The following is a 17035-nucleotide window of genomic DNA, read 5'->3' as shown; positions in this document are numbered from 1 at the left end:
GGGTCAACAGTGAACGGATTCCCACAAAGTCGATCAAAGCATCTGGAATACGCCTTGCATTGGAGACAACAGAGTGCCCAGTAACAGGACGAACTCTGTTCGAGACAGCCAGCCGTACTCCAACGGAACACGTCTCGCCAAGAGACGGAAGAGTACCTTCTCGGGGCCGCCTATATACGCCAGCAGTCTCTAGAGTAGCGCTGCCTTCCCTTAAAAACAAATCGTCCCACAGAGAGGGATGTGGATAAAGTTTGCAGCGGAGAATCGCCACACTATGTGTACGCGTCAGAAAAAGCGCAGGGCAGAAACATCCCAAAATACCTCGGCAAGCTGTTGGAAGAACGGAAAGCACATGTGGTCCGTAACTCGGTGTGTTCCTCTGCCTCCGAATCTCCGCGTTTTCCTTTATCGCGCAGGCCGGGAAAACAAAATGAGCATTATTAAAAAAACCTATACCCATCCCCAAATGCGTATTCGTATGTGAGTGTATGTTAACATGCATGCAGATGCATGTATATGTACATAGACAGATGCAGTATTCTAAGCTGTGTACTCGCATATACATACATGTTTGTCCCTTTGAAGTGCGAAGCAAGCAGCAGCGTCAAATGTGAGTTTCGTTGTCCATTTTTCTGAAGTCAGCCTCAGGCTCGAGTCCCCGCCGCGGGTGTCTTGAACAAGCAAGGCCTGAAGAGAAGGTAAAGAACGTCGTCGTTCTCGTTTGAGCCCTCTGTGCGTAAATGAACGTTTGACTCTCTGGCTCCACGCTTTTCACAACTCAGAGAGGCATTCGTGCCTGCCGCTGCCTGGGTCGCTCCTGCGTGGCTGTCCCATAACCGCCGTAGTGGGTCTGCACAGGAGAGGGACATTCTGTTCACGCCGTCCAGCAAACTCGTGAAATCTGCGCATACATGCACAGAAAAGAGCAAGAAACGGGAAAAACAACATCGCACATGCATTTAGATATATGACTGGCTAGAATGGACGAACAAAGCAGGAATAACAGAATATTCGAGGACACGTGTGAGTCTCTGTATCTCCTGCGTTTGTGTCTTCGCACGGCAGGAACAGGTCGTTCACGCCTTCCAAGAGAGATGCTTTGTCTGGAAAAAACAAAGAACTGGAAGAGCAGCTGAAAAGCGAGGTCGACCCACGCGAACTAGTAAGAGCGATCAAGAAGCACACCGCGGAGTGCGAAGAACACGCGAAACAGAACTGCTCGAGACGATGAGGACCCGCACAGAAAGTTCCACATTCCCCGAATCTGGACACAGAGACGCGGGGGAAAGAGAATGGCGTAAAAAGCTGAAATGCGTTTAAAAGGCGAACACAGGACCGTTCGGTGTCGTGGTCCTGCTAAAACAGTGCCATGAGAGAGATTTTTTGTAAAACAAAAGGAGGGTAAAGCTGTGCATGTTACCATGTACACGCAAATAAGCAGGGAATGAAACATGCAGGGGAGACACAGAGGCACGAACAAAACCACACACACCAGAAGCAATTGGGGAAGTCGACAAGGACAGAGACTCCTGCATTGCCGGACAAGTCGGTAGAGACAGGCAGCTATGGCGAGGTATGAAGGACGAAAGGTGCATGTTCACAGATAAATCGACGAGTGGAGAGAGACAGATGCAGATTTAGATCAATTTAGACACATACACATGTACATATAGACTACTACAGAACTCGGAGGGTAGATGATGAGAGGGCAAGAATGATGGATTTCCCTACGTCGAGGGGTAGGTCAATGGGTACAAAGGCAGTGCAGGTACAGGCCTTGACAGCCCGATGCGTGGCGCTGAAGTGAGGTTTGCTTCTAGACAGCTCCGCAGCTGGTCAGAGAAAAGCACATCCAGTGCACTCCGGCTTCTCCATGTCTCTTGCAGCCCGCGTTTTTGGGCCTTACCTGAGAGCCCGCCCATGAACGCCAAGCTGTCTCCGTCCGTGCCTGTCGCTCCTGCCACAGCTGGTGCGCCTTGTTCCCGTCTTTCGCTCGTTGTTTCAAAAACAGTTTCGTGTGCAGCGAACGCAGATCCACACGAACATGTGTAGGACGGCATGAATCCAGTACACAGAGCCGAGGCAGCCTGTTTGGGTTTGCTGAGCCTTTGAGTGCGATGGAAAGGCGGCGCCTGTCGAGGTGCACAGCGAGTGCATTTTCGCGACAAAACGTCGTGGTCTGCGTACGAATGCTTGCATCTGCATTTGACGTCTTGAGAGCCGTGTACCGGAATGAATTCAAAGAGCCGGCATTTGCATGCCTGCATACGACACTTCACCGCTTTGGTCTCAGTCGCCATCCAATCGTGGTCGCGCAGCCGATGTCCACACAAACACAAAGACGACGGACCCACGTTTCGGCAGTCCACGCCGCTGACGTTGTTTCTCCAAAACACGCGTAGAGGGTTCCGACTCGCAGCCGCTGCGCGCTCACGCACCGCGTCGTACTCCTGAGGAAAGACAAAACCCGTCCGGTCGATCAACATCAAGACTGCATCCGAAACATGTGGGGTTTTGCATCCACACTCAGATCCACGCAGACCTAAATCTTCGTACGCATATGCATGCATGCACACAAATCACAGGCGGGCGACGTGCGGGTTTGCATTGGGTGTGAACTGTGAGAGGTTACGGACTACGGCTGAGTGGAGACATCTCGCGTGGCTCCGCAAGGTCACTCAGGTTTGAAAGCACTGGCGTTTAACTTTAGTTCCGTGTCGCAACTACCACGTTATGATGCGTGGCCATGCACATTTTCCTGCGTGTTTTCGTCTCACTTGACGGCTCAGCAAGGTGCCGTTGTCTGTGTCTCCAACAATAGTCCTATACTCCAAGTACGCCTCGACGTGGCGAGGATCTTGTGGCGAGAATCGGTTACTCATCTTATCGCATTGTGCATAACAGAGCCTCTCTGTTACCGCAAACCATCCAGCCTGTAGGCGAGTCAGGCGACAGGTAGCACACTCGCGTTCTGCGCATCTCTGCCTTTGCAGAGGAGCGGTAAGCACGCAGAAACGCGCTGAAAAAACACTCGTGCGCTGTGGCGAGCCGAAAAGGAGGCGGGCACTTGAACGCCTAAAGAAATCTAGAAGAGCCAGGACAAAGAATCGGTCTTTTCGCCGCGAGGTGGCGTCAAAAAATGAGTGGTTGGGACGTAGAGAGGAGCATGTAGTGAGGGCACTTGCGAGCGTCTCGCTGGGTTACGCCTGTCTTTAAAACAAAAGGCTCACAGGTGTGTGTTTACAAAACGGGAAATCCCCGAAAAACGGTGGCTGACTACCGGGGGACCCGTACTTCATGCGGCGCATGCGGAACAGATGTGCAAAAGGCGCCGCTGCCGATTGAACGAAAGAACGACGGGAGCAGCCTGTCTCTCTAACGAGCCTCTTTGGTTTCGCGTTTGACGCGTGGGAAAGATGCGACACCAAGGAACATCAGCCACTGGGCAACACTGCTTTCGCCAAATCTCTTCATTCTTGCTTGTGCACGGCAGCGCCACACGGTAGTGCCTAAAAACAGGGGCGCTCGAACGAAGAAAAAGATGGTACTGCCTCCAGTTTATGTCCTCTGTCTTGAACGACATGCCAAGACAACCTACAGCAGAGTAGGGAATAGACACCCGTTTTTTTACGAAAAGAAAGGAAAAACGAAGAAGTCAGCTGTCTATGTTTGACCCTCCTGTGGCAGTGTGCTTGGCCGCGTGCCGGGAGGCTCCCATTCCAGCAGTGGGCAGTTCTGAGAAATGAGTTCTTCCGTGTCCTTTTCTTCGTGCTTGAATATTCGGCTCTGCTCATTCCTGGTGTCTTGTGCCTCTCTGTGGGTCCACAAGTAAGTCTCTGCCGATTTTGGGAGGCTCCTTCTTTCAGGAAGGACGCTTCTCCCAGGCGCGCTGTCAGCCCTCTCTGCGCTTTTCGCAGCAGAAGGTTCATCCTGTCAAGAAACGGTGCGAGTGATAGTCGCGCGTTTTTTCTGGCGAGGCCTGCGGAAGAAGTGGATGCAAAACTCACGCTATCCTTTGTAAAATTCTGGGAATTCGCGCCTGTCCAGCTTATTCTCCCGTTTCGAATTCCTACGTCTTCTCTTGTCGGTTTCCGGTTTTTTCCTTTATGTCTGCATGCGGGTTCCACGATTGCCCGCGGCGGCTTCTCTTGGCCCCCCTCAAGATTTGTCGCAAAAATAGGAGAACACCTCTCGATCCGTCGCCCCTTTTCTTCGTTAATGCTTCCACGCCGTGCAAGGGCCCACCGGTACCTAGGGATTTGGCCTTTTCCAAACTTCTGTAGCCGTTTCCCTGCTCCTCCCTCGGCTGACGGGCTGTGTCTCGGTCGCCCCTGTCTTGGTTTAGAGGGCTGAACTCCAGTCGAAGCATCAGAACGCTTCTTTGTGGGTCCACACAGTTGTCGTTTGCTTGTGTACTTGCTTGCGCTTCTGCGAATTTCCTCCGCGGAGGCTTTACACGCGCAGGTTTTCCACACAAAACCTGTGCCTCTGCGTGCCGGTGGAGCGTGGGTCTTCGGATCCAGTGTACATACATAGAGGCACATGCGTAACACGGGGGATCCCCCCGTCTTTTTTCTCCACATTCTCGCGTTTGTCGCGAAAGCGGAGCCGTCAATCGGCACGTGTTCTCCAGGAGCTCCCGGCCGTACGGTGGATTCCAACAGAACTCGCGTCGCCGCCCTCTCGGCGGTTCGTCGCGGTAAAGCTCAGCAGGCAGGCGGCGCACACGCAGCGCCGACACACATCGGCTTCTCTTCCTCTTCTTCCAGAGAAGCTCTGGGAAGAAACACCGGCAAACGGAGGGAAGCGTATGTGTAGAAAGGCATGGCCAAGCCTTACAGACATACGTGTTTCCAGCATTCTCAGTTTGCGTGGGTTTTGAGCCGCCCAGAAGCAGTTGCCGCGTTTCTGACGTCTTTGAAAGAAGTGCCTCCCCAAAGCGTGGCTTTTCTTCAATAGAGACACGGTGTGTGCTGGTGCGTCCCGTTCTCCCGGGGCCGAGGTCCGCCTCTTTTGGGCTCCTCTCACATCAAAGAAAGAGTTGCGCGGATACACCTTGTCCTCAGGGAGTCTGCGTGAGACACCGAGTGGACAGAAAGTGCGCGTTCGCAAAGAACGAGAGGCCAAGGTTCTGTGTGTTGTCCACAGAAAGATGGTTGTGTTTTCCGGTCTCCCTACTGTGTAGCTATCTGTACTCGGGCTGTTCTGGCTGTCTAAACGCGGTTCTCTCGAGGGAGACAAGCGTCTATAGGACGAAGTCGTCTCAGGAACACAGGAAGAAAAACGTTCTCAGGATTGTTGGAAGAGACAGGCTGATCTGCGACGATGGCGGAACTCGAGGATTCGATCGAAGACCTTCAGGTGAGTCTCCAAGCTCTTGTGCACAAATACGCCTGTCGTTCCAGCACAGAGATGCGGAAACAACCGTGTGTATGCAGATGCACAGACGTAGAAGTGCATTTGCGCATGTACATGAAGTGGTTTTCTGCTGCTTAGCTTGCTGAAACTACAGCCATCTGTACGGGCCTATATATATATATATATATATATATATATATATATATATTGGCGAGGACGTAGGTGTGTCAACTAAGGTTCACCCACAATGTCTTTTTACATACGTATCAGTAAATTGGAGGAACGACTTGTTGCTCGAGTCTCCTGCGATGCTCAAATTCTTGTGCAGGCGAAGCTCCAACAGTATCAGGAGCAGCTGGAACAAGTGAATGAAGCCCTCAAGTTGCAGCCTGAAGAGTCCGACCTGCTGAAACTCAAGAGCGACTTGGAAGAAGTCATTTCCCTCACCAGAGACTTGATTTCTTTTCAAACACAAGCGCAAACAGAGGCTGAGAAATCGGGTAAAGCGACGGAGTGACAAAACTTAAATTAATTGGAATGAAAGCTCGTGCATCGGTTTTTTTAACTCCAGCGCTGTTTCCAGAGATACTTCGCGACTTTTCGTTTTTTTCTCGATCTGCCGGTTTCCAGCATTATTCGCCGAAAGAATGAATCTTTTTTCCAGTTTACCTACTGGGCTTTTATATATCTCCACGCACTTGTGCAGCGTGAAGTCTCCAGGCACATACAGGGTGTATCGTTAGATGCCTACCTGCCCATATATATATATATATATATATCGATAGATATTTCTGTGCGTATTTGTCTACGCATTTGTATAGGTATGCAGTCAATGTGTTTCACATGTGTTTGTCTCTTTTTCCCTGTCGTCGCGTTTCTCGTTCGGTGGATGCGCAGACGTTCAGTCGAGCGACGCCCCGAGAGAAGTTTCGCAAGAAAATGAGAAAGCAATCGAGGAGAGATCGGAGAGAGAGAAAGTGCAGGCAGATGCAGGTGGAGAAAGAGAAGGCAGTGCGGAAGCCTCTGAAGGAGGGGCGAGGTTGACGCATATGGCAAGCGGATCTTCCGTTGTGGGGCGCACGTGTCTCGCCGAATACGAGGGCAAAAAATTCTACGCCGAGATTCTGGATCTGAAGAAAAGCAAAGTAGGAAACGTGAACTTCCGTTCCCAGACAAAAGGATCGTCAGCAACATAGCACTTTTCTCCTCAAACGCTGCATGCGTATGTATACCAGTAAATTTGTATGTGCATATCGACAAACCTTTGCTCTCTTTCCCCTCTGTCTCCCTCTCGTCGCGTTCCCTGTCTGGTGTCTCCTGGTTTCTCCCTGTTGTTTTCTGTGCCTTGCACAAAAACTGGGAGATTTGAGGAAGGTTTTACTCCGAAGTGCATCGCCGTGTTGCTCTCTCTTGACGTCCGTGTGGTTCTGTGGCTTTCTTGTCTGTCCGTTTTTCTGTGTTGAGGGGGGACGGAATGTGCTTCTGTCTCGCGCAGCTACTTGAGTTTTAAATGTATTTGCCTCTTTTTCTTTGTTCTTGCGGGTATATACATACATGTGTTTATGCGTATCATGAAGAGGGTAGGAGCGTCGGTCTCGGTGCGTGGCGTGCGCAGATTCTGAGAGTGGAAGAGAGGGGAGCGGAGGACGGCAGGTGTGTAGAGAGCTCTGCAGACGCATGAATAGGCTCTGGAAAGCCCAGTCTTCACACCTAATTCGGTGATCTGGCATGTTTTCGCAGCAAGGCGAGCGAGTCCTCGTGGAGTTCATTGGGTGGAAAAACCAGCAGGAGTACCCCGTCCACCAGGTTCAGCTTCTTGCTCCAGTCCCGCCGTCGGCTGTCCCTCCAGGTGCAGCCGCCCAAGCCATTTACTCGGAAGACGGGTGAGACGTCTACAGGCGAGAAGTCTCTCAAGGGAAACAGCTGCGTGTCTGTCTCGATTCGCTGGGACGCGTGCCGCGCATCTCCACACACATTCGTGTGTGTAGAGGGTATGTCGTGTGTTTTTTTGGGAGTGCAGGAAGTGGTACGACTGCGTAGTTGACGAACACACTGCGGGAGGATACAAAGTCACCTACACCGAATATGGCAACTCGGAGGAGGTGAAGTTTGACCAGGTGCGGTTGAAGAAGCCGAAGAACGACGCGCCGAAGAGACGAGTGAAAGAAATCGTCACTCCGGGTGGATACAAAATCCCTCAGTACCTTGCGATCAAGCCGACAGGTAATCAAGCTGACACGATTTTGCCTTGGGTTTCTAAGAAAAAACTGCATTTATCTGTGTAGGTACCCTTCGAGAGGCGTGCACATACGCTTATCTTCATGTGTACGGTGTATGCATACAGGCTCTGCAACGTGTTTGCCATGGGGAAACACGGTAATACAGTATCCATGTGTATGTTCAGTTTGGGCGCCTGTCTTTATCGGTCTGTTACTTTCCTCACATCAGACACAGAAGCACAGAAGAACTCGAAGAAGCGACGCGTGAAGGCAATCAAAGCCCAACAGCAGTTGGAAATGGCTGAGAAAGACGCAGACGACCGTGCGAAATCTTGGCAGAAATTCAACAAGCGCGTAAGTCGTCAGTGGAGTAACCTCGAATTTCGGTCTTGCACTTGCACAACCGGAGGGTGTGCAGGACCAGTCGGGTGCACGTCAAGTCGCTGTCCGCCGGATAAATATCTGTGTACGCAGCAGCACCTCTTTCTAATGTTTGCTCACAGAACATAGAAAGCAATGCTTCAGCGTCTCAAGAGGCAAAACACGTCAGTGATGCCACAGTCTAGCTAGCGCTTTAGAAAAGAGGGTAATACTGCCGCCAGTTTTGTGCTACATAGTCGAAAGATTCGTGTATACGCACGGTCCTCAACCAGAAATGGCCGTCACGGGGAATTCCTCCTCTGATGTGAGCAAAAAGGGGTTTTGCCACCGAAGCACGCGTTAGTTACCGCGTTTTGTGTTCCGTATTCGGCCGTAAAAAGCCCAAATTCCTTCTACACATGTGTGTGGGTCAGGCGTACAAAAGTGGGGCAGCGTGATAGCATGCCGTCCGTGGCGAGTGTCCATTCTCAAGTTTTCTCCGTGCGTGTCTCTGTGCAGGCCATTAACAAGCGAATGGTGGGGTACATGTCAGGGCGGGGTCATGAGTCAATGTTTTCCGGCCACGAAGTGAAGACTACTGTCAGTATCAGTGTCCTGAGTTCGCAGCGAACTACAGTGAACTCCTTTGTGCCGCGCCGTAAACACGATGTCGACGAAGAGCTGATTACTGATGACTGAGGCGAAGGGGGACACACAACTTCACAGAAGAAAGGCGTGTTGCACTCTGCGAAAAAGGTTCCTGACACATCTCAAACGTTGGTAGTGGTGTCTCTATACTTCTGTATCTTTCGCTCGTGCAAGACTCTCGCCCGTCAGCCGGGTGACTTTCTGCAAGTAAACGGTCTATACAGCTCCCTCGCAACTGATTGCTTGCGCGAATCGGGCGCTTCTTGGACGTGATTGCAAAAAACGTCACTCACTGGCAAACAATTTCCTAGTCTGGAAAGTCAAGCCTCTCTTCCTAAATTCTGCTGCTGAAAACAGTAGTTCGGTATGTCCCCCCGCATGCTTTTGTAAGGGGAGTGGTGGAGCCCTTCTGCCTTTTCCTGTACGTAAGGCTCAGGCCATGGCAAGCGTCTCAACTGCGGTTTAGCAACGCTGTGTAAGACCGGGTCACGTCATCACACACACTGAGCACTGCTGAGTACGTGCGCAGCGAAAAAGCTCCCTGCCCCTCCCAAGTCCTCTGCTTGCACATTTCCATGCACCGCAATGATCACCACAGACCTTCTCTCGATATCTATCGGAAGAAGACGTTGACACTGACACGAGAAGTGTTTTCAATACGCGGCGTGACTCGGGAAAACGGCGACTGCCGTCATCCCCAGGGGGTACCAGCGATACGCGTGAACGTCCACGCATCCAGTTTAACACAGGCTTCGCCACAGCCCCACAATGCCCACGGTGAGAACATGAAACTGCAGAGTATTCCCGTATCCTACTCTTCCTCTCCTGCTTCTTCTGTCGCCGCCTTCTTCTCGAGAGGTTGGCTGCTCGGTACCTTCTTTTTTCTTCCGAGCAGCCGCAGCACAACCGACACAGAAACAAGAAAGGCAATGATAAGCGCTGCAGACTTCTTGGGATTTTCCGACACCACGGCTTGTGTGCGTCTCATCGTATTTACGCCTTGTTGGAAATACCCTCCGAACGAACGATTCGCTCTCGGGGGCGGAGTCGGACTGAGCTGTTGTGTGCCCACCCCCTGACCCGCCACATCCCCCCCCTCCCCCCCATTATCTACACCATGTACATACCCGGCAAGGTTCACAACAACGGAAGACAGCGCGTTCACGACAACTACCGCCACAAGGAAGCGTTTGACAGACGCCATTTTGATGTGTAAAAAACAGTTGGTGATAAAAACGTCCAATTTCCATACAATGTTGCACAACGCTACCTTGATCACATCCGCTGCAACCCAAAAATTGAAAGAAAATTGTCTGGCAGTAGGATCCGATTCGGCCAACGTCTCTTTCACCGTCAGTGCGTCTCTGTATCAGCCAAGCGATGCGGGTAGTTCACACCGCTTTTCACAGGACCTTGTCGGAGCGTGTCTCGTTGCCATCGCTGCCCGCACTGCAGCAGCCGCTTCGCGCCGCGGGACCTGACCACCGAGGCACTCTCATGTGTCGTAGGAACACCCGTGGCCGAAAGCGTGCGGAAAATCTACTGAGCATCAGCCTCCGCAGCTTTCTTGCGCAAACGAAGGGATGGTAGCTGCCCGGTCCTCCTCAGTCGTACTCGTCTACCCAGCAGGGAATCGAGTCCTATCCCCTGAATGCCAGTAGTTTGTCGCGTTCACCTGTTACGTTGGGCTTATGGCACCGAGAGACGGAAGTATGCCACATTCACGTAATTCCATCTTCTCTTCTTCACAGCGTGGAAACTGGCCATCACCGAAGGTAGAAGCTTCACCACGGGGTGGAAAGCGAAGCAAGCCTAGGCCTTGTCTATGTAACATATATTGGGCGCCTCAGGAGACTTTGTGGGAGAGAGTGAATAGAACTACCGAACACGTTATCCCACCAGACTGCCAATTTCAACTGGTTTTTATTCCGAGATCCAGATTTGTACATGAAAATGTACAGATGAGCGCAGTAACCACCAATTATGCGATGCTTTTATAGAAGACTCCGCAGGAGTGAATACGTGTGTGCCGTTCATCGCCAATGTTCACCAGAGATAGAGAGTATCCAAGGGAATCCTTAAGGATATCAGGCGAAAAATCTGCGGTCAGTCACATTGAAGAGTACTTCCCCTTGCAGCGTTCAGAAAAGCAGTGAAGAAATGGGAGGGTAGGGTGGAAGTGGGGAGGACGGGCTGGACTGGAAGGTGTTCGTGTGGTCGATATCGGGTGCCGCAGCCCCATCTAAGCCTATAGGAAGCAGTTTTTGTATCTTAGATGTATTGGGCGCGATGTCGTGAGGTTGAGAGGGTGTCCGCTATCGTTTGCTCAGAAAATACCGCTAACGACAAGTGAGATTTAGTGGAAACCTGCAACCTCACGACTGTGTTTTCGGTACGTTGCGCAGCAGGGCATATGCAAATCGGGTTAAGGGAATGCTGCAGGAGTCTGAAGCGAAAGAGGGAGGACTCTGCGGGGCAGGTGCCAATCCGTCCTATACGGTCCCCCTGCAGTGCAAAACAGCGGTGCGTCGCAGATTCACTAACGGGCCAGGGAAGCGTACTATGAGTCTTTCCCATCCTGTATGCTTGAACCCCACATGGTAATAATATCCGGGAAGTTTTGGTAAACTGTTGGAAGGTGAGTCGTTGCATTCTTTCTTAGCTTCGGCGGTCCTCGACCAGATTCGTCTTGACACTCCAGAGGTGGGCGCGGCCGGCCACAGGAGGAAACGGGACACAAGCAAGACGCGCGGGGACCAAAACGCCAACTATGGGAAGCAGGGCACACATTATGCCCTGCAGGTCGTAAATCCACCGCTTCCGCTGTCCAGACACCGTCGCTTGCACCCGTAGGCGCCGGCTGTGTACCATAACCCGTGGTACGAGAGATAGCATAGATAGAAAACGGAGTCAGTGAACGAAAGTTTTGCAACGAAACTTGCTGGCGATTCACTGAAAAGGTGTACGCGTTATGACGGAAACGGTTCATCTCCAGAATGGTGTGGTTTCTGCGTCATCGCCGCTTGACCTGGAGAAGGCATTGCGGGGGGCTGGGGGCAGATGGCGCAGCCTGAAAATTATGTTCGAGTTAGAGTGTCTTCTCGAACAGGTCGAAAAAAGACTCCGGGGAGCCTGGACAGAAAAGGTGATGCAAGAACGGGTTTCATTATTCCAATCAAGTAGGTGTGGATTTTTTCGTTGATTTTCGTCTGAGAAGTAGCCCAAGATATGCAGAACTGGCTACACTGGTACATGAAATAGCTGAGATCGAGCAGAGAAGAAGGGACACCTCTCTTGAAGCCTCACGAGTTGAGGAAAATGCTTTGGAGAAGGAACACCAGGTCGAATATGCCGTTTGGCAGTTGAACCTGGGCCTGAGAGAGTGATATAATGTGGCACACAAGCACTCGTGAGAGATCATTCATAGTTTTAATGTCAGACAAGCTCAGTTACGGGGAAGACTACAACCAGTACGTGTCCAGCATATGCCTTGCACTGGTCGCTTCTGATTGATCTTCTCCAAGGTACTTGTGCAGGTGCCGAACGTTGTTTCGGAAGGAAAAGGCCAGCGTTCGCATGTTCATGTGAGACGGGCCACATCTCTCACAAAACCGAAGCAACACTGTGGCTCGAACAAGACTATCAGTGGTATTACAAGCATCCCCTTACCCAAGAAAGCATTCGATCAGGGGGAAACGGAGGAACCCAAGGATTTTGCGGTATGGCATCCGCTTCAGTTCTGTCCTAGCAACCGACAATGGTTTGGCTTACGTTTTCAACGCACAGCCTCCTCGTGATGCACCGAGGCTTACGTCGAGCAAAGTTGCTGGCCGTATGCCTCGTAAGAACCTGGGCTTTCGCTTGGTAAGGTGACCGAGAACTCTCCGAACTTCCCAGTGCGACTTCCTAATCAAATGGCCATTAACCTAGAAAAGCGCAGATGTATTCCTTCAGCGGGGAAAATTCCTAGAGCAGAGACAGTGGCAACCGGCTCTGAAGTCATTGCAAAAAGTCGCCTCTCCCCGATGGGATCAAACGATCCCGAGACGGACGCAGATGTGCACCCAGACAGAATCTAATTTTAAGCTCGGTCAGGTTGGGGCTTCTGGACCGATGCCACACCTCGATGGAAGCAACGAGGAAACCGGGAAACCGGCCTGCGGACAAGTAAGACACGCCTCTCACGGTCCACGTAGAAGTAGACCAGGCCTAAGCCGGCAATCACCTAGGCTGCGGAACGGATACGAATGACTGAAGTGGATAGGAGCACAGAGGAGTCGGAAACGGCACCGGGCGAAAATGTGAGATGATCGCTGTTGTCCCTTGCAACTTTCATTGTGTGGATATTCGGAAGTTGCAGTTTGGTCGGTTACCATTAGCAAAAAAGAATCTGTCCGGCGACCTCCGGGGCGACAATATACAGCCCTTACAGCCGACATGGAGATCAAAATTGTACCGGGGTTTACGCGCCCCGCCGACGATGTCACGTGCCCCTTCAAATAGCGAGCTACACGAACGCGCGTTATGAAGGCGAGGAGATGTAAATCGCTTCCCAATTCTGGCAGACTTGAACGCATGCTGAGCTCCTTAGTAAATAGGGAAGCTATTCAGCTTGGGTTCGCTTTGATATACTATTGAACTGTGTGTTGACGCCCGCGAAGCCACCATACGAACATCAATGGACTTGACGGCAGTTCAGGTGTAACCACTCAAGAGAACACTTCTCTGCGGTCAGCGCTTCATAAGCGGAAGGCCACCGCCGTCGGTACTGCCAGCAACAGGACTGCAAACTCCTCAAGTCGCCTTACTGCCGCATATGTGTACCACCAGCTATAACACGGCATCGGAAGCTGGTGCGATTCAGTTGCTCCTTTCTAGAATAGAAACTGCCCCCATAGGCATATTGTCTACGCTGACAGGCATTGGTAATTAAGTGATATCTCCGCAGATGCGCCTGGTGTCTTGAATTCGCTGGCATCATCAGTTTTTCCTAGTCACTAGGCCTTGAAACACCCGGTACCAAACACACTCGCCACTGTTCAACTTCCCCGATTATCGTGACCGATTGATCACCGTCCCCGCTCGCATCCACAATACAATCCTACTTTTATTGCTCGGGGAAAATGACAGAACGAATTGAAAAATAGTCAAAGGCAGAAGAGCAGGTCATTGCCCGAACGCGACAAAAGAGATGCGCATTCCACAAACCATTGGGTCTTCACAAGCGGGATCACATTGCTGTTACATATCTAGAGGACATAAACACATCTGCTCGGACCTGCCAGCCACCCAGCGCTCAAAAATTGTCAAAGAAGGCCTGCTGTTCCGCCGCACCTATTGGTGGAGAGGACGATTCAGTTGATTCGGCATATTTGTCGAACATACTACTATCCTGTGGCCCCCTAGTATTCGGCAAGTATGGGGCACGTATGTTCTTGTTGTAGCACTTTACCCAGTCAATCCCCTTGAAAAACTTGTGGTTCTTCACGTCCTCCGCTCCATCTTTCAAGCAGCCGTATCTCTTCAGTGGATCATGCGTGAGCAACCGTTTGACAAGAGATTTGGCCGCGTAATCGAAAGATCTAGGAAACTCAATTTTACCTGCGATGATCTTCCGATAGATCCCAAGTGGATTCTCATCGACGAATGGCGGATGCCCGGCAAGCATCTCAAATAGCAAGATCCCCAGGGCCCACCAATCCACAGGTAGCCCATGACCCCGACGTGTGATAGACTCCGGGGCGAGGTATTCGTGAGTTCCACACAATGTCCAGGTGCGATCCTTCACAACTTTGGCAAAGCCGAAATCAGTGATTTTGATGTGACCTTGGGAGTCAATCAGTAGGTTCTCAGGTTTGAGATCCCTATACACGATATGCCGCTGATGTAGGTACTGAAAAGCCAGAGTAATCTCAGCAGCATACAACCGGGCCTGATCAGTCGGAATACAGTTGCGTCGGCGCAAGTGACTGAATAGCTCTCCGCCGTTCACATACTCCATCAGAATAAACAATCGTTTTTCATCCTGAAACGCGGCCTGAGCAGCAATCAGAAAAACACCAGTCTCACAGAGATGTCCACATCCGCTGTCATCGTCGAGACAGAAAAGCAACAGCGGTGTACCAAAACACACCCTAAGCGGAAAGTTAATCAACGCAGTTTTCGAAAGCATGTCAGTCCTTACCAGTAGGTTAACTATGAAGGGATGTTCTATCGAAGATAGAATTCTCTTCTCGTCCTTCACGTGCTCGACTTGCTTCATCTTAACGATCTTGTGCTTGCTCAAAATCTTCAACGCCATCGGTGGGTACCATCCGGCCGCACCGCGTAAATCGACTATACAAACTCGCCCAAAAGATCCGGTGCCAACGGTCTCGTGAAACAAAAAGTCGTCTATCGACAAATTTCTCGCAAGTAAATCGTACCGAACTTGAGAGAGAATTTGACTCTCCCGGTCAGCCACTTTGGGAGGAGGTTGTGTTGCTCGCGGGCTGCACTCGACTGCAACTGATGTCCGGCTGCTCGTTGACAGCAGACTATCGCCGCGGCTGGTAGCCATAGTGCTCATGCTACTGATCTTACCCCACATCCTCCCCAAGGGGCCAGCAACAGCGGAGACCGATCCCATAGCTGCTGCGTGATGGACAGCAGTGCTGCTTGGGCACGACCCCTTCTCCGCAGTTGGACACTCTCCACTGGACCGCTGCGGTTGGGGGGTGTATGCTTGAGAGCGAGGCGCCATCTGAGCAACGGTTCGGCTCGAATGGGTTGGTGGATGAGACACACCAAAGAGACTCCTTTTCGTCAGCATTTGAAAACCCGACGCCTCCTGTGAAGGAGGAACTCCTGCTGTCCCAATTGCTGCACCGTCAGAAGAACCGCTGTTCAAGAAGAAGAAGAGGTTACCGCGGCCGAACAGGGGTCTCCGTTGATGTGGCTGTACCGGATACTGCCCGGATGTCACCGACATTGTACACAGCGGCATACTATGACGTGATGACGTGAAAACGACGATGCAACAGTCCTTGCATAACGACCGGACTTCTTCACACGTCTCAGTAAGCCTTCTCTTTTGCGTATATCCCTCTAACTTCCAGAGGGAATGCCTCAGCAGCGAGTCTTGCGCCGCAAGCACCTGTGTGATCAAGCTTCCCGAATCCTTGCTGGCTTTGGCCTTCTCGGCGACGGACTGGAGTAAGGGGTACTGAACTGCTCCTGTTGGACACAGACGTTGGCAATCCCCGTTCACGTACCATGCCCATTCGACAATCACGAGGAAGGCGGAAGCAGAAAGTAAAACGAAACCTTTGAACACACACACACTTCCCTTCCGCACCCGGACGTGTGACGCCGCACAGGGGTGCAGATTAAAAAAATCGCGTCATGCGCGACTTTCCCCGTTCCTGTAACCTTTTTAATTTAAAGAAAGAAACTCTCAGATGCAACTCCCGCTCTCGAGCACCGTTCTGTACAAAAACCATCAGGGCGGATCAACTTGGTACAAGTGTCTTCTCTGGCGGCAAAAGACGGGAGGTACTCGATCTATTTGGCTCCCCAACCGCCTGGTAACGCGCTACCACCTTTCCGATGACTCGAATCCGTCAGTCTTCCCTCTGCCAAAATATGTAAACTATGCAGGGATACCGTCTCCCAATCAACTGGGTATCTGTATCACCTCAGACGAAAGCACCCGACCTCACAGACTCTGTACATGGAAGCGAGTGCTCAGCTACATAAATCAACACGTCCATACGAACAGCCCACAACGTACACCACCCATGCTCCGAGAAAAACGGCTTTTCTTCCACATGACCACCTGCCCTCGCCCTTCGCCTGTTGCCCACCGGTGACAGCGACAATCAGCTGTTCCAATTTCTCTCTACGGAACACCGCTTTCGCGGCCTGTCGCCCAGGCTGGCAGCCCAGAGTGACCCTTCGTGAAGATGAGGATTTTTGAAAGGAGACCGGGGAAGAAGCGAAATTGAAACGGAACTGCCAATCCTGCTGCAGAAGGGCAGTTTTAACGCTCGCTGGCACGAACGTATGCGTTAGGGCTCACCACACCGGAGCCGTGACTTTTGAGGCGACCGTGGAGGGACAGAAAGAACACAAGGACAAGAGCATGGGACCGTACACGCTTTTTACGAATGAAACAAAGCGTATTCCACGCGAAAAGATCGGCCTCGAAAAAGGGTCGTACAGGCGGTGCTCCCCGCGGGCAAAGCCATGCAAAAAGGGGTTACCTCTCCCGGGCTGTCGCCTGGAAAGTTTGTACGCAGACTATTTATCGCGCTTTTTCACCAAAATCAAGACTTCAATGTTTAGTTCGTGGAGGATACTCCCCATAGAGGGAGAGGAAAAGAAGCTGCCTCCAGATCGATCAACCAATCTTTTCGGTTGCGTCCCTCGATTCTGGCTGGCGAGTAGTAAGAGACGAGGACATCCCCACC

At 51.6% G+C, this 17035-nt stretch overlaps 4 protein-coding genes across 4 annotated transcripts; 1 reads left to right on the top strand and 3 right to left on the bottom strand.

Moving 5' to 3' along the window:
- Positions 1-1727: 1727 nt before the first annotated feature.
- Positions 1728-2882, bottom strand: NCLIV_014170 (conserved hypothetical protein; the record flags this gene model as incomplete). Its single annotated transcript, XM_003881607.1, has 2 exons — positions 1728-2450; positions 2778-2882. 2 exons carry the CDS (start codon positions 2880-2882, stop codon positions 1728-1730), a joined length of 828 nt encoding a protein of 275 aa, XP_003881656.1.
- A 2443-nt stretch (positions 2883-5325) lies between these two features.
- On the top strand, positions 5326-8636 carry NCLIV_014160 (Tudor domain-containing protein, related; the record flags this gene model as incomplete). Its single annotated transcript, XM_003881606.1, has 7 exons — positions 5326-5361; positions 5687-5858; positions 6256-6503; positions 7099-7241; positions 7379-7581; positions 7807-7931; positions 8457-8636. The coding sequence occupies 7 exons, from the start codon at positions 5326-5328 to the stop codon at positions 8634-8636; spliced, it is 1107 nt and encodes a 368-aa protein (XP_003881655.1).
- Positions 8637-9396: 760 nt separating this feature from the next.
- NCLIV_014150 (uncharacterized protein) lies at positions 9397-9789 on the bottom strand (the record flags this gene model as incomplete). The annotated part of the gene is made up of 1 exon (XM_003881605.1): positions 9397-9789. One exon carries the CDS (start codon positions 9787-9789, stop codon positions 9397-9399), a length of 393 nt encoding a protein of 130 aa, XP_003881654.1.
- A 4092-nt stretch (positions 9790-13881) lies between these two features.
- NCLIV_014140 (putative AGC kinase) lies at positions 13882-16931 on the bottom strand (the record flags this gene model as incomplete). The annotated part of the gene is made up of 6 exons (XM_003881604.1): positions 13882-14622; positions 14770-15609; positions 15721-15907; positions 16339-16589; positions 16650-16865; positions 16887-16931. The coding sequence occupies 6 exons, from the start codon at positions 16929-16931 to the stop codon at positions 13882-13884; spliced, it is 2280 nt and encodes a 759-aa protein (XP_003881653.1).
- Between the last annotated feature and the right edge of the window lie 104 nt (positions 16932-17035).

The sequence above is a fragment of the Neospora caninum genome, chromosome V, assembly GCF_000208865.1.
Source record: "Neospora caninum Liverpool complete genome, chromosome V".
Classification (NCBI taxonomy): domain Eukaryota; phylum Apicomplexa; class Conoidasida; order Eucoccidiorida; family Sarcocystidae; genus Neospora; species Neospora caninum.
The sequence above is the reverse complement of the archived record's forward strand: the minus strand, read 5'-3'. Positions and strand labels throughout refer to the sequence as shown.